Raw genomic sequence first — 18,165 nt, 5'->3', positions numbered from 1 at the left:
CACAATCTCAATATTGCATGGTCATCTTGTCCAGCACTAATTGAAATCATGTTTAAAGTAGAAGCAACTGAATTCAGGAGAAAAGAATGGAAATAAATCAGATGAAATGATCAGATTAGAATGATATTACTGGTTCTCTTCACACTGGTGCTCAGATGATTCTCTCCATAATTAGTCCATCTGGTTCATTACAGCTCAGAGTGTGTGTGTGTGTGTATGTGTTTGTGTGTTTATGGCTGTTTTAGATTTCAGGTGCAAAATGAATTACCCTTAAGGCCAAGCTGCCGTCTAGTCTGACAGAATTGCTTAGCTATGAAGAACATTCGAGAGCCAGTGACCGTGTCGCTGCCGTCATCCGCTGTCCCTGGTCCTAATGTGGTGTGCACACACATTCACACTCACACACACACACTGTTCTAGCAGGTCATATCTTACTGGAAAACATGACCATGGTCTGTAAAAATACTCTCACATGTAGCAAAGATCCTGCTGCTTCCAAATGGTCATAATGCTTGAGTGGAAAGTCATCACTTTACTGGTAGTGTCAGAATGAAATGAGGTGATATCACACAGGGAAGTGATATAATCCTTTATAAAATTATAAGATGAATTACTTTGGTATCGAGGTCTCGCAAAAGGGACGTGGCAAAAGACTAAAGGATAGTCAAATAGCAAAGTGAATAAAAAAAAGAAAGAATACAAGAGTTACTTGGTTGACAAAGATAAAACAATGAGTTAGCATCATCACAAGCAATTTTTTAAAAAATACAATAAATAATTCTCATGACACACTTTTGTCAAAAGAGTTGGATAGCGACAGACTGATTAACATCATAATTACGTATTTAGATTTTTTTAAAAATCACACACTTGTAATAAAAGTAGGCCACAGTCCCGAGTAACTGTAATAAGATTCCAGTGACTTTTATGGTGTACTTGATTACATTGTGACATCAATGATTAATGGTGTATTAATAGATCGTTATAAGCTGCATGACAGCTGTCACCGTGACTCAGATGTCGTCAGCTGCATGTAGTTTACTGTAGCAGATCTAAACATCCCAGCTACCTGTCAATAGTAGGCGGCGATGGGAACTGTTAGCCACAATCACATGCTGTATCCTCTCTTGCTACAGAAAACTTACCTTCCATCATTGGGGCAGCACTGAGCAAATGTTGGGGCAAAAAAGCTAGTGGACACCTGACCACCACATTCATTTGTCCTTGCTAAGCATCCCATTTCAGATTCACTCTTCTCTTTACCGTCCAGAGTGGTCCGTCATTCAGCTATAAGAGCATTAGTGAGTTAAGGTACTGATTGTCAGGTGAGGAGGTCTAGTGTGCAGTCAGTGTTCCAGTTCATCCCAAAGGTGTTCAGTGGGGTTGAGGTCAGGGCTCTCAAGCTCTTCCACTCTAACCTTGACAAATCATGTCATCATGGAGTCTTGCTCAGGGGCCCAGCACTGGCAGCGTGGTGTTCCTGGGCAACCTTTCAATCAGTACTCCCAACATCTTAACCACTGAGCTACCACTTCCCCCATGTTCCAGCAAATATTACACACACTATAATAATTTATATACCAGACATAGCATTTTGACCACCTGCCTAATACTGTGTTGGTCCCCATTTTGCTGCCAAAACAGCCCTGACCCATCATGCACTGTGTATTCTGACACCTTTCTATCAGAACCAGCATTAACTTCTTCAGCAATTTCAGCAACAGTAGCTCGTCTGTTGGATCGGATCACACGGGCCAGCCTTCACTCCCCACGTACATCAATGAGCCTTGGCCGCCCATGACCCTGTTCCTGGTTCACCACTGTTCCTTCCTTGGTCCACTTTTCATAGATACTGACCACTGCAGACCGGGAACACTCCACAAGAGCTGCAGTTTTGGAGATGCTCTGATCCAGTCGTCTAGCCATCACAATTTGGCCCTGGTCAAACTCGCTCAAATCCTTACAGTTGTCCATTTTTCCTGCTTCTAACATCAACTTTAAGGACAAAATGTTCAAAGGACAAAATGTTCACCTGCTGCCTAATATATCCCACCCACTAACAGGTGCCATGATGAGGAGATAATCAGTGTTATTCACTTCACCTCTCACTGCTCATAATGTTATGCCTGATCGGTGTATAATATGAGACATCTACATTATCCTTATGAATAAAGACTCAGTGTAACTGTGGTTCAGCTCCCTGTTGTGTGGCAAATGCTTCAAAGAGAATGTTTTAGTTGTAAAATGTAAATGAGAAAACAGGAAATATGAACACATAATGGGAAAGGAAAATAGTAGGAGTTGGTCTTTGATAAAGAAGAAGAAGACGACGAAGACGAAGAAGAAGAAATATTTAGTGATAAATAATAGTAAAAATAGGGACTATTGCATAATTGTAAAGGCTAATGCAGAAATTTTGCCAGTGGTGATCTTGGGACAAAACCTGTGTAAGAGTCTTGTGTAAAATCCAAATGTTGTCTTTGCCAGACGGGTTTTCTATTACATGTTTATGAATGTTTTGTCGGTAATTTTCAACATACGCACTGCACAACTAATCAAGTAAAGGAAATAATAAATGTGTGTTTGTTTTAGTATCTCAGATGTCTTATACATTTCTTGTCCTCGATTTTTACCAAACGTATGGCAGCTAAAAAGACTAAACAGACTGAAACACACAAGAGCGTAACATTTATTGGCCCTGTTCCTTGAAACTAGTTTGATAAACACAATAACTCAAACCGGTGTTAAGCATATGATCGCGTCTCCAGGCCAATGCTATGACACAGGCAGCACGCAAACATTCACCCCGGTCCTGTCTTCACACACTTTAGAGAAGAGTCAACACACACACTGCTGCACCAAATGTTGACTTTCCTGTTCAAATAGCCTTTCTTCTTACTGTAAAGGCTCCTCTGACACCTAGACACACATCATGTGTTTGCAGGTCTCTAAATAATAAATATCACATGTAATAATCATTCTAAAGTGCATCATGCATTGCAAAGCGTTAGTGAAGTCTCTACGGCACAGAGTGTCTTGTGGTTAAAGGTCTTTAAGCATTAGAGGAAGATTTCTTTTAACTGTGAGCTCAAATCACACAAAACTGACAGGAAGTCACTGCCGGACCCTCGAGCGAAGCCGGTAGTGCTCATGTGTACGCCTCCACCTTATTACTCCTTACGCTTGGATAAAAAGGAGCTGCTGAATTATTCTGCAGAGTAGGTGGTTACACTCTCGCAGCTCTAAATTGCCTTAGGATCCTTTGGCGATATATCACCGCTGATAATGTTTCTTTAAACTTACTGTTGTAAAATTAATACCAAGATCATTTGAGTACTCGAGCTAGAACAGAAATAAAGGCCATGCTCACTAAAATGATTCATTAATGATGAACCTGTTGAAATCACCTAAAACGAGTCATTCATTATTAAAGAATCTCTCCATGAATCTGAAATGTGCATGGGCTGACATGAGAATCGTTTCATTTTTTGAGGGAGGTAAAAAAGAAAAAGAAAAAAAGAGCACGTCGAGTTAGCGTTAACTCGCTAAAGCAAACAAAGCTGAACCCGAGTTGCGCGAGAGCGTCGTAAATGTGGGTATATGAAGTGGGGTCACGCTATAGATGGAACCTTAAGACTTAGTAATGCATGAGCTCTGTTTTTAGTTTAGTATTAGTCAATTAAATCATCACTGATCATCATTTTCTTCATGAACTTTTAGTGGCTTGGACAAATGAGCGTCATACTTCAGACCAGTCAGACAAGCCGCCGAAACTCGACCGTGTTTCTTTTGTATTGCTCTGAATCAGTCTGACTGAACAATAAGATAATACCTAGCTTCTGCTGCACCCACACTTCGACTAATGCTTAAAGAGGAAAAAAAATGGAGTGGCTCTGAAAGGCTTGACATTGCTCAAATGCCAGAGAGGCTGAACGTAAATACAATGTCAATAAAACGTGGCACAAGTTCTAACCGGTTATGGGATAATGTGGTAAAAGGGGACTGATAAGAAAAACATCAAGGAACTCAATGTAAAAATAGGGATTTTATGTACTGTGCTGCTGCCACCTGATTGGCTAATCAGAAGAACATGCAGTTGTCCAGGTGTTCTTAACAAAGTGTTCACAGACCAGGTATAACATTATGACCATCTGCCTAATATTGTGTTGGTCCCCCATTTGCTGCCAAAACAGCCCTGACCCATGCACTGTGTATTCGGACACCTTTCTATCAGAACCAGCATTAACTTCTTTAGCAATTTCAGCAACAGTAGCTCGTCTGTTGGATTGGACCAAACAGGCCAGCCTTTGCCCCCACGTGCATCAAGGAGCCTTGGCCGCCCATGACCCTGTCGCCAGGTCACCACTGTTCCTTCCTTGGACCACTTTTGATAGATACTGGACAAAATGTTCACTTGCTGCCTAATATATCCCACCCACTAACAGGTGCCATGATGAGATCATCAGTGTTATTCACTTCACTTCTCAGCGCTCATAATGTTATGCCTGATCGGTGTACATGTAACCATCAGTATCTTATGAACCTGCAGAGCACCACAGTTGTCCTGGATGAGAATTGCCAGTTTAAAACCCTCCTGAGGACTCATCCTGACAGTAAAAGAAGAAATTGTAAAAGACTATAACCACTCTGAGCAGTGTGGTGTTTTTTTAATTGTTTGTGGAAAAAAAAATATAGGAAAATGGTTCTTTTTTTTGCAGTTTATTCAGTACAATGCAGCTAAAGTTTGCTAACACAACAGTATAACAGATTCATTAACATTCCGACGCATTACAATGAGGAATAGTTAAAGTATTTAAAATTCAAGAGATTTTAGAGAACTAGCTCACTTAACCCTGCATTTTTGTTTATATATCATTTTAAATTCTTCTGCCAAAAAGTTTGAGTGACTCAAGAACCTTTTATTTTGTGACTTGAGCATCGAGGCTAAAATCTTCACCAGTCCAATGAGGCATATGTCTGTTTTGCTGAAAATATTAGCACAGTCTATGAGGATTTTATTTTTAGACATATCAGGTTTACCCTCCCAGACCCTGTACTAACCCTCACACAGTTCTGAGAATTCTACGCTTAATTAATATTGTGTTTTTTGGTCAGCAGCAAAACTCCTGATGAAACTCAACATCTAAACTGCAGATGTTCAAAACCAGTGTTTATACATCAATGGAGAATCCTTCATCGTCCTTAACTTGACAAGCAACTGAGCCGTGAATACAGAATCTCCGCCATTATTCCGATATAAAGAGGCAGACAAGCCGATGTTTCACTCACAGCAGTCTGTATGATAGGCATCGAGGAGCAGCACAGGAAATTCCATCAGCTCTCAGTTTGCAACCAGGAGCCCTTTACTGACCCGCATCCCTTATTTACATATATACAAATACTCTCTCTCGCTCTCTCAGTCCCCACCCACCCACACACACACACACACACACCCACCCACACACACTTTGCTTTGTCTAGTTCTTATATATTCTAAACATGTTTTTTTTTTCCTAAGGCAAAAGAAAACACTGGCAGTTGTTGTTAATTGTTTTCTCTCTCTTTCACACACACACACACTCACTATCTCTCTCTCTTTGTCCAGTTGTCATATACACTAAACATGATTTCATTTTCTAAAGTATTAGCAAACACTGGATGTTCTTTGCATAATTGTTTTCTCTCACACTTCTATTCCCATGCACAGAAACACACACACACACACAGGCACTGTGCATAGCGGCAGATGACCCTTGCAAAGTGCCGGATGGGAAATGGGTTATTCCCAGAGTCCCAGAAGGCCTTTAAAACACACACAGACAGGCCCTCTGGGTATTGTGAATCTCTCTGCCTCTCTTCACACACACACACACACACACACAGAGCTTTCATACTAACAAGCATTAGTACTGTAATTGACCAAAAAGGCCCTGGCTGATACACTGAGCTCATGCAGGAGCTGTAAACACACAGCGTGTGTAAAATAACTTAAGTAAATACATCAAGCAATGAAGCCTTGATAAAAGTGTGGGAATCAAACCACAGGGTTATGCAACACATCTCACAGTCATTTACATTCTGGCTTAACCCTCACAGGCAGCTCTGCTCTCACACATAATGCTGCGACGCCTCAGGAATTCTCTGTGATCTTTAAAAGCAGATGCTAATCATTTTTTTGCCAAGAAGAGGCTTAACTTTACCTCACGCATCACAAAGAGACCAGAATGCATTCACACCTCGCTACTTGTTTGTTTTGCCCCATTTGGTTCTTTAAAACGGGGGGGGGGGGGAGAGAGAGAGAGAGAGAAAGTGAGAGAGAAAAACCCAAGCTCACTAAATATTTACTTACATACAAGAGAGCATGATGACAAATTGCGAAAACAAAACAATCGCCCATCACTCTGCACACTTATTTTTCCAGTAAATTTGTGTGACACACCTTGTTGCATGCGTGAGCTGGAGCAAAAGTTCAATATGTCTCTTTTCCTAACAAAAAAAAACTGACAATAGATTGTAAAATCTATCAGAACAGGCTAGAATGGACTGACATGTAGTACATGGTTATGTGTGTTATAAAGTGTATTATACCAGTGGCGGTGGTAAAAGCACCAAAAGTCTTTCCTCAAGTTAAAGTGCAACTAATTGATTTATATATAATCCTAAAGAAAAATATACTGGTAGTAGTTCTTTACCCATGTTAAAGTAATAGATCTTAAATTTCCTTGGAGTATTGTGGCGTCTTAGGGGATGAAGGAAGGAAAAAAGTTTAACCAGGAAGTAAACACAATGCACTTGCTCTGAAATTGGCAAATGAGCACTCAGAGCACAACCCTGGCCTGGTGGTTAACCACAGAACAGCTCAGCTAGGGAGAAATGACTGGAGCAGAGGTGCAGGTTTAGGGGTAATGTAACCCCCAGAAGAATGGTCGGTATAAACAAACACCAAAAAAACAATCTGGTGTAACACAGCTGGAAAAGATCCCATAAACACAGTTGTTTTGCAACAGTAAACACTTTTTCGAAGGAATTAACTAGCACATTAATGGCAGCCACGGGAGTCAGGCTCAGGGATACACAAATAAGCTACCGCTTTGCAAAGGTGCAGCAACGTCGCAGTGTGAAAATAAAAGTACATGCCCTCAAATCACGCAAAGACTGCAGATAGTGACGATAAAAGCCAAAGGAATGTGGCAAAACATCAAAATGATAACTGAAAGCTTTTGCTAGCACACTAGATGAACACTAACAGCTAGCTATAACGAGCTAAACGACAGCAATAAATACACATTTGTTAAAGTTTAGCCCAACTAGTTATATTATAAAAGTAATAGTTATATTATCACTTCTTATTTATGTGTATATAGTTTACTTTGTGTTATAAGCTAAATATGAGCTCTTCCGAAAAAAGAGAGAGAGCAAAAAGAAAATATTTAGCTTTTAATATAACATGTATTTATCACGTAGAAGGTGAATAGAAGTAAAAGTCAAAAGTAGTACATGAAAGAATAAAGTACTGCTACTTAAAATCAGACTTAAGTACAGAAACCAAGTAATAAGTTCTCATGATTCCATTATTAATCTAAAAACGTACACATCTCCTTAACCCCCAAAAAGGGAAACCTGTGTACATTTCCACCTACATACAGGAGTAGCTCAGGTATTATCTGATTACGTCTCTTTTTCATTTCTTTTGGCAGTCTTCCAGAATTCATCCACAATAACAGCCAACCGGTTTACCCAGAGTGCCTCATATACACCACCAGACTTACATCACCGATACCTATAGCACATCATTGTTGGAAATTTCCCATACCAAACCATTCATCCATCAATTTTTGCAATTGTTTAACATTTCCGGTGATCCCTGATTCAAGAGATGCCGCTAGACATCGTACAGTCCAGGTGCATTAACCTGCCTGAGGTTCACGCTGCATCCATCATACTAAATACCATTAGCGTAGAAATATGACTTTAACGCCAAACAGGGATCAGCCGAGCTCATATATTAAGGAGGTCATATATAAAGTCAGAGTGAGTGATTACACAAGCCGCATTTATCATTATTAGTCATTTTAGTGTTTTCACAGGCTGTAGGTGCCGTCTGTGGTAGTCGTATAGACAGTGATGAAGTATCCTGTGCTGCAGATAAATTACCATGCAAATTAAAATCTAAGAGTTTTGATAGTCAGGATTTAGTTATAACCACCTATCTACGGCGTGTACTTGGCAGGCTAGAGGGGGTTCCAGCTGGAGAGACAGCAATCTGTCAGGTCAGCCTGATTCGGGCCAGACGGCTGAAACGATACACTGTCATTAAATCCTGGCCCGGGATTGAGAAAACAGCTGTGTGTGACAGATCTAGCCAAGACTATGCAGCTGAATTTGGGCCACATACATTCAGCCATGTTAACCATGACCCTCACTATCCTATGGCCCATTCACACAGACTCTTGGAGTTCAATGACAGCAGTGTCATGTTGCAGCAACTCAAGAGAAACCTGGGCTTAAGTGTTTTAATGCTATGCGTTACAGCAGAGATCAGAGCAGCGACATCAGAAATCGCAGGCATTTCGCGCCAAAGTCTATATCCCTGACCTAAACGAGTTTCAAACCCGGAATCCTCTCTAACCGCTGTTTCATTCAGTCATGGTCCACAATCAGGGCTTTATTATCAGATAAACACCCATCTCAGTGAGACAAAATTACTAGAAAATGAAAACAACAGAGATGTGACAAGGTAAATGTCGAATGTTGCATGTCACTATTCATCATGCCATACGTTATATGAGCGCAGTCTGTTTGTCCTGTAGTTCTAGTGGATTTGGTTAATACTATATAACTCATGTCATATGATGTTTGTATTGCATGGACATAATGAATGCAACACTGATTACATGCATTTCATTAATGTGATAACATTCAGGTCTACATGACTAGATGAGTGATGAATAATTAAATACATGAGGTATACACCATTATAGATTTTTTTCGTGTTTTGTTTGTTTGGGTTTTTTTGCATGTTATGATATTTATTTGTGACTAAACGTGGGGGAATAAAAAAGATTAAATGCAGATGCAGCATGATATAACACAGGGCTGAACTCCTACATATGGACAACAGTTTTTCAAGCAGGAGTATTTCCTCCAGGTTCTCCAGTTTCCTCTCAGCTCTCAATTGCCCGGCCCTAGGTGTGAGCGAGTATGTAAATGTGGTGTGCATGGTTGTGCTGTGTTGGACTGGCATCCCATCCACACTGGCTTCCCCCATCACGCCAGGTGTTTCGGAGACGTAATCCGGATCCGCCGTGACCTTGACCAGTGGTTGACTGAAGATGATTGAACGGCTCAGCGGCAGATGCTTGCAGCATGGAAGCGTTCGGTGATTGGATGGAGGGGTTTGCACATTGCAGCATTCTGTCTCAGTGTTGCAAAGATGCGATAATATATAGAAACATCATAGCTATTTGGCTGTGTGTGTGTGAGAGATGAGGAGATATGAGAGAGAGAGAGAGAGAGAGAGAGAGAGAGAGAGAGAGAGGAATCCCCTGCACTGTGTTGGGAGTCCTGAGGGAAGGATGGGGTTTACCTTCTCACTCCTGCCTGGAAGAGGAAGAGTTAGTCCTCTTCTCGAAGCAATGACGATGTGAAACAGTGATAAACAGAGCAATAAAATGATGGTCTACTGTAAACTGTAATTAGTTGCTGATGGGAATCTCCTCTCTCACACACACACACACACACACAGGCGATCTTTACCCACAGCACATCAAAGCGATTTTCGGCTTCTCGTGCCTGCTGTAAGGATTAGCCTTTAAAGAAACAACGATGTGTATAATACCTTTACCAAAAAAGCGTTTGGGGGCTTTAAACTTACCTGGAGTTGACACGATGGTGGTGTCTGGAGCAGCCAAAGCTCCTGAGAAGATCAGCTCTAATCCCACAAGCGCACAGATGAAGAGTCCACGTAGCACAGTGCGCGCTAACCCAGACAACTGAGACATGATGGACGAAAAGCTTTCAGTTCCTCCCACGGCAGGAGAGGACACACACACACACAAAAAGAAAGGCTTAGTGAATTTTCTTTTGGGGGAAAAAGGGCAAAAAATAAAAAAAAATAAAGCCACAGTAGCCGTCCAAAGTGTCGGGGAAAGTGAAGCCTTAATTCACCAGAAAGCAAGGCCAGACACAAGAGTAGTCAGAATACCATCGCATAGGAGCTCGCGCGCAATATATTAGCTATAAAAAAAAAACCAACAGATAGTACCATTACTTTTTCTAAAGGTCTCTGTTTCATAAAAGTGTTTATATGTAACATTAAAAGAGCGTTTCAAAAAACCAAACTCTGTCCGAATTTGCTCATACTGCGCCACACTGACTCAAAAAATAAATCAAGCTTTATTACTATTAGTAGTTTAAAAAGCCGGTTGCTTAACTAACACCATAGTCACTTCCTTAAGTCAAGTCCCAAAGACAAAAGTGTGAACAGATCAGGAAGAATTCCCAATTTAGGAACATCCCTTCCAACAAGGTGCACGCAAAAAAAAAAAAAAAAAAAAAAAAAGGCGATAATCCCCCCTCAAAAAAGAAAAGGCAGGTTAATATGCATCCAGTGCGTTTTAGGAGTCCGGACTGGCCTCAGCCAAAATAATCGGTATAGTTCCACAGAGAGGAGGCGAACATCGTGTGTAGTCCCTCCAGCATAGCGAACTGAATACACGGTGTCAAGAAGATCCGCCTCCACGAGTTCCACTGTCACATCCCGTCCTTAGTGTCCATGCAAATCCAAGCTGAAAACATCCAAATAATTATGGGCTTCTAGGACACATCTTGCTCGGGTCAGCAAGGTTGCGTGCCGGCTCCTGTGGTGTCCGTGTGTGGCATCGTTTCACCAGCTTCGCAGTCGATGCAGAAGTGGAAAAGCAGGGGCGGAAGTCCTTATGCAAATCGCTTCACAACATGAGGCGCTGCAAATTAGAGCTGTGACGCTGCGATCAGCACGAGACTATCAAGGAGTCCTACACTTTAACTGAGCTCATATTTAGGCTGGGGATTCTTTCCCAATTAATCCCAACACCCACTGCTACCCTTCAGTGAATAGCAGTGTGCATGTATCCAAATGATCTTTAGATGAGGTGAAGCAGGACAGTGGTGGAATGTGATAGAAAGAGAGCACGCGCCAGAAGTTGTGTTTGTGGGAATCCTCCTCCTGGCACACTGACGCGCAAACACGGAAACACACCTCACTGCTCTATTGTCCGACACTTCCTCCTTTATGTGCTCTCGCCGGCAAACATGTTGCATGTTACACGGCCGAAGAGTCACTTTACATCAGTCAGCAATGTTCGTTTCAGTCATGTTAGGATAAAAGGGCGACGTTTCAGCTCCAACAAAACGGTAGCAACTTCCCCCCACCCCAGCATCAACACAATGCCGCTTGGCAAACCAGACAAGTTTTCCTCCGTGAGCTGAGGTGTGATTGGTCAGACTGTCCCAACATGGCAGAATCTGATTGGTTGCTGCTGGGAGACACACTAACGCGTTCGAAATGCAGAACGCGGGAATATTAACATCCGTGTAATTCGGTTTTCATGTTACAACGATCAGCGTTTTCCACTGTGGAATTATTGTTAAACTGATACGTGTCGAATTAAAATCTCAGAATATTTATGTATAGAAATGCATAAAAATGAACAATGGGTTAGCATCTTGTTCCAAATCTACGCATGTATACACTGATCAGGCATAACATTATGACCACTGAGAGGTGACGTGAATAAGACTGATCTCCTCATCATGGCACCTGTTAGTGGGTGGGATATATTAGGCAGCAAGTCAACATTTTGTCCTCAAAGTTGATGTGTTACAAGCAGGAAAAATGGGCAAGCGTAAGGATTTGACCGAAAGGGCCAAATTGTGATGGGTAGACGACTGGATCAGAGCATCTCCCAAACTGCAGCTCTTGTGGGGTGTTCCCGGTCTGCAGTGGTCAGTATTCATCAAAAGTGGACCAAGGAAGGAACAGTGGTGAACCGGCGACAGGGTCATGGGCGGCCAAGGCTCCTTGATGAACGTGGGGAGTGAAGGCTGACCTGTGTGATCAGATCCAACAGACGAGCTACTGTTACTCAAACTGCTGAAGAAGTTAATGCTGGTTCTGATAGAAAGGTGTCAGAATACACAGTGCAGGACAGGTCAGGGCTGTCTTGGCAGCAAAATGGGGACCAACACAATATTAGGCAGGTGCTTATGCCTGATCGGTGTATCCAGCTTTAACATGGTATTAGCCTAGAGAAAAATTAAAATGACCAGAAAGGGGCATGGTCTCAGCTTTTCAGGGGAAAGTAGAAAGTGCGTGCTAGCCTCTAGAAGTCGTCAGATGACACCACAGACTAATTGCATATTCATTGAATCGCCATGGTGATTTGTATATTTGAAAGAGTTACGTAAAGGAAGACTTCTGTACACATTTACTGTAGAATAGAATAGAATAGATAGTGGCACCACAAGCTAACTATTTACAAAATCAATTAAAAACTATTTTCATATTTACAAAATAGTATCATTTCTATATAACACAGAAATTAAGAAAATACAGGGAAAAAAGAAGCAGTGGTAGAAAGTGGCAAATAGGAATAAAGGAAACAATTACAGTTATCAGGAATACCTCATTTTTAAAAACTGGTAAACATTGCAAAGAAAATAATTAAAAACAAAGAATAAAATACGTGTTTGGGTGGGACAAGCAATGGTGATCAGTGATTGGTCAGTGGGGTAATAATTATCAGTGGTTGGTTATTGTAAACAATGATGATACATCGTTATTCACTAGGAACATATGCTTGTGCTAGTGTAATTCGGTCAGGCTTTACACCCTGGTGTTGTATACAAATACAGTAGCAGCTGTTTAAAATCCTTCACCTAGGAATCAAGAATTAGTGTCAGGTGGCACAACATCTTGCTGCACAGCATTCTTCACAAAACTATAGGCACGCTAGATTATTGCTGCTTTCCTCCATTGTGTCTGCACTTGTTTAACTCGCTCTGTAAAGCAAGGTATATGGCTCAGTGAATCAATGGCTGTATGTGTATGTGAAAGGACATGGTAACAGGGTAGAAAAGAGAAGCAGCATGAATTATATGATGATAAAATAATAGAGCATGGTTGATGAGGTAATTGACAGATTTGTACATTGTTTTCAAGCTTCATGAACTCACACACACTTTTCAACACACACGTGAGGCTGTGGAATGTTCTATAGAAAAGCCGGAGCGAGTTCTTTGCAGTGATGACATAAACCAAGGCAGCTTACATGGCTACATTTCATAACACTCAGAGGAACTTGGTAAGTGAGCCAGTAACTTGTTTTTAAAAGTGTAAGAGTTTTCCATCAAAAGAACAAGAAAATCATAAGAACACACTTCACGCAAAATGTGGGATGTGTTGAATATAAATGATGAATGCTGCTTACCAGTTTATTTTCAGTTGCTACTTTACATCAGCTACTTACATTACTTTGATTAACATGATGGCTCAGCCAGTGTCATCTAGCTAGCAAATGGTAGCTCTGAAATCTTTTCCTGGCAACGGTGAAATCAATATACTTGCAAAAACTACAGTTCAGCATTTTGCATATTAATTAATAATGCTGTACTTAGAACTTTGAGATAGCATTCAATGATGCAGCATCTTAAGTTGCACTTCAGGTAATAACCCTCAAAGTGTGCGCTACTGGCACGAAGCGGGGGCAATACGGGTGTCTAGACAATCTGGTGCGCAGACTCTGGCTAAAACTTTTACCTACTGTTCAAACTCAGACAAGAAGATGACAATCAAGTGAACCAAGCAAGGCTTTAAACCTACACTATGGGAATACTTGGCTGCAGAGAAAATCAACACATTGTTCACTCAAACTGTGGAAATGTATGAAATTTAAGTTTAACTTCTTATCTTCAACAACAGAACCCTGCTAATGTGTTTCTGCACTCAACAGACCTATTAGATTAAATCTTTGACATTTGATTCACTAATAGTGAGCATAACACACCCACTGGAATTGTTTTTCAAAGTCCACTTACTTCCAGGTTTATTTTAAGTTACAGTGTTGCTACTAACCTTTAACAGTATAAAAAGCTTAATTCCTGGTTATTAGTAATGAAACATAAATGAAAACTACAAGAAAAATGCAAGAACGAAAAACTGATCTCATTTTGGGTTATAACCGATTTGGATAGTGTACATTTTTGAGTTTGGAGGGATTTTGATTGTCAGGCTGAAAACTCCCAAACCCTCTAGGCAACAATGAGTGAAGTTAGACGCAAGAGTAACAGAGCTTTAAAAACAAGCAGGGATTCATAAGTGATAAGCAGGTCATGGCGTGGGAAGCTGCACAAACAGGTGGCAGATGGACCCAGAAAGGCCACCTTGCAGAGCTGTGTGTGTGTGTGTGTGTGTGTGGCACAAGGAGAGAGAAGCAGCTCAGAAAAAATTGAAGAGAGGCATAATTTGATATGAGCACACAGGCGGGAGCGAAGGAGGCAGACAGCCAAGCAACAAGCAGGGGGATATAGACAGGCTAAGCACATGGCAAAGAAGTTAAGAGAGTGCTTTACTGTAAGCCAGGGTGCCTCACTGCTAAGTTAATGATGCTAACATTAGCTATGTCTAAACCCACAAAGGAACGAACTAAATATTTTGTCATAAACGTCAGCATAGGTATGTGGCGAATGGTGGACATATTAGTGGTCAGGGCAGCACGCCCAGTAATATGTTTCTGGTCATAGCCAGTGTGAGCCAAAGGTTGCACACTATATTCTAATCTAAATTAGAATGGTAGGAATGATTTTGCTGATTTCTCAATTCTGATGAGTCAGAGGGTGTTTAATACTTATTTTAATACTTTATCGTTTGTAGTATAGTAACAGCTAATTCATAGGAACTTGTTTAGTGGACACAAACAAATAAAGAAACATGTCATTATTGATTTGGTTAAGTTTTTCATCAGCAGATGTTTATTTAGCATTTTTTGGAACACACATCCAGCGTTTTCTTCTTCTTTTAAATTAAAGGCTTGTTATCTTCAAGAGATTAAAAAAAGGGAACATCTGTTTATAGCTGCTATAATGAAATGAAAACAGGAAGTCACTTACTTGGCAAAGATTAAACATCATTATTTGTGCAATAACAATAAACACAAAGGCGTACAGCGTGCCATTCCTAAATACATAAGAATTTGTTCATTTTGGCAAAGTGCTGTGGTATAAGAGGAATAAAGCACATCTGGACACGCTTTCAGGTAAGAAACTTTCAGGTAAACATTGTTTGCTGAAGTTTGCAAAACAAAACAGTAGTGTAGTTTCAATAAAAACTTCAGATGGTATGTTGAACACATTATGCAGCAATACAACATAGGACAAAATATCATCCAAAAAAAGAAGACTGTAGGATCATTAGTGTTGTGAGGATACATGATGAGGGATTAATGTAATGAGCCATTACAAGCCAAATCTGTATCATATGCTTCAGGCTGATTCATTTGTCACATAATAACATGCCTGTTTTACACAATTTGTATAATATAACATGACTGTTTTTCGAGCACATGCATATGGCTTGCTTATATAACAACTCGGGTCAAAATAAGCCAGGATACGTAATAAAGAAACAGCAAAGGCATTAAATAGCAAAATTCTTGTGCGTAAATCTTGTGTAACTAGTTATATACTGACATTTAGTAGAAAGCTTTTATCTTTATCTCAGCATATAACTTTAAAACGTCTAGAACAATACATCATGGGTGAGTGTATGGCGCTAATTAATTCTTACAGCTTCCCAAACCAATGAACTTATTTCTGATCTTTTCTATTACAGCATGATTTTTTTTCCCTTCTGCTTTCAGAAACAGTTTCTAGCATACTATTATATGTTTGCAGTACATTAATTAAGCCAGTTATTATTTATAGACTTACTGCAATTTATAGTCCTTTACAATCCTTCTTAGAAATAAAGACAATGAACAGTATAAAAGAAAGGCAACACACAACGTTTCCATTCAAATTAGTTTCCTAATGAAAAGCATGGCCTTAGGAGCTACTATTTTTCTCTCGTAAATATGTAGTAATAAACATAATCAGCTTGTTATTGTTGAAAAAAATAATAAAGAAATTCATTTATTCCTTCATTCATATTTGGTATATGCTATATCCTTGTCAGTGTCATGCTGGAGTCTATGCCAGGACACTGGGTGTGAGGTGGAGATGGGAAGCTTTTCAGCTCCCAGGAACTCCGCTACTGCCTTTTGATAATGCTCTGTTTACCTCGGCTATAAAGTATAAAACCCCTTTGTTATTCATGAGCAGGGATTAAACTCAGTTCTGTAATACTCTCTATATCGGTTTTCACCCGATTTAAACTGCAAGGGTGCCATCATTTTTGACAGTGTTTTGATTAGCTGAAAACAATGCACTACTCATGTAAACTACACAATATCAGGATATTCTTTTTATGCATATTAATTACGCTCATTTTTAAGAGATCATTCTGAAGGGTGCCGAGTAAGTCAGTTCAGTAATACATCTTTCACTGGTGAAAGCAGCTGCTATTACAAATACTATTAGGATAATAATATGATGCAGTCATTCATCTGAAGAATGTCAGTATTACATCCTATAAAGCGGCAGATTCACTATAGACCTGCTGGAACGTGCAGACTGATTAAAAGCCGACCTTACTGATTTCATGGCAAAGAGAACTTGTACAGTGAGGGAAAAAATTATTTGAACCCCTGCTGATTTTGTAAGTTTGCCCACTAACAAAGAAATGATCAGTCTATAATTTCAATGGTAGGTTTATTTGAACAGTGAGAGAGAGAACAATAACAAAAAAAATCCAAAAAATGCATTTCAAAAAAGTTATAAATTAATTTGCATTTTCATGAATGAAATAAGTATTTGATCCCCTATCAATCAGCAAGATTTCTGGTAACAGGAATCAGGTAACAAGCTGACATTGGGAGCCCTCTCAGCTTGTTACCTGTATAAAAGACACCTGTCCATAGAAGCAATCAATCAATCCAGATTCCAAACTCTCCATCATGGCCAAGACCAAAGAGCTGTCCATGGATGTCAGGGACAAGATTGTAGACCTACACAAGGCTGGAATGGGCTACAAGACCATCGCCAAGCAGCTTGGTGAGAAGGTGACAACAGTTGGTGCGATTATTCGCAAATGGAAGAAACATAAAATAACTGTCAATCTTCCTCGGTCTGGGGCCCCATGCAAGATCTCACCTCATGGAGTTTCAATGATCATGAGAACGGCGAGGAATCAGCCCAGAATTACACTGGAGGATTTTGTCAATGATCTCAAGGCAGCTGGGACCATAGTCACCAAAAAAACAGTTAGTAACACACTACGCCGTGAAAGACTGAAATCCAGTAGCGCCCGCAAGTTCCCCCTGCTAAAGAAAGCACGTGTACAGGCCCGTTTGAAGTTTGCCAGTGAACATCTGAATGATTCAGAGGAGGACTGGGTGAAAGTGTTGTGGTCAGATGAGACCAAAATCCAGCTCTTTGGCATCAACTCAACTCGCCGTGTTTGGAGGAGGAGGAATGCTGCCTATGACTCCAAGAACACCATCTCCACCGTCAAACATGGAGGTGGAAACATTATGCTTTGGGGGTGTTTTTCTGCCAAGGGGACAGGACAACTGATCCACATCAAAGGGAGGATGGGTGGGGCCATGTACCGTCAAATCTTTGGTGAGAACCTCCTTCCCTCAGCCAGGGCATTGAAAATGGGTCGTGGGTGGGTATTCCAGCATGACAATGATCCAAGGCAATAAAGGAGTGGCTCAAGAAGAAGCACATTAAGGTCTTGGAGTGGCCTAGTCAATCTCCAGACCTTAATCCCATAGAAAATCTGTGGAGGGAGCTGAAGGTTCGAGTTGCCAAACATCAGCCACAAAACATTAATGACTTGGAGAGGATCTGCAAAAAGGAGTGGGACAAAATCCCCCCTGAGATGTGTGCAAACCTGGTGGCCAACTACAAGAAACGTCTGACCTCTGTGACTGCCAACAAAGGTTTTGCCACCAAGTACTAAAGCACATTTTGCGAAGGGATCAAATACTTATTTCATTCATGAAAATGCAAATTAATTTATAACTT

The 18,165-nt window shown here is 40.6% G+C and overlaps 1 protein-coding gene across 1 annotated transcript in view; it reads right to left on the bottom strand.

Annotated features, from left to right (window-relative positions):
- The window catches only part of stim2b (stromal interaction molecule 2b), a 46,163-nt gene extending 34,756 nt beyond the window's left edge, over positions 1 to 11,407 (bottom strand). Inside the window, exon 1 of the mRNA XM_058395732.1 lies at positions 9,875 to 11,407. Within this exon, the coding sequence (XP_058251715.1) occupies positions 9,875 to 10,001 (127 nt within the window). The 5' untranslated portion in view covers positions 10,002 to 11,407. The remainder of the gene's footprint in view (positions 1 to 9,874) is intronic.
- Between the last annotated feature and the right edge of the window lie 6,758 nt (positions 11,408 to 18,165).

Source organism: Hemibagrus wyckioides, linkage group LG07 (genome assembly GCF_019097595.1).
Source record: "Hemibagrus wyckioides isolate EC202008001 linkage group LG07, SWU_Hwy_1.0, whole genome shotgun sequence".
In the NCBI taxonomy this organism is placed as follows: Eukaryota; Metazoa; Chordata; class Actinopteri; order Siluriformes; family Bagridae; genus Hemibagrus; species Hemibagrus wyckioides.
Note: the sequence above shows the minus strand (reverse complement) of the source record. Positions and strands in the feature narration are given on the sequence as shown.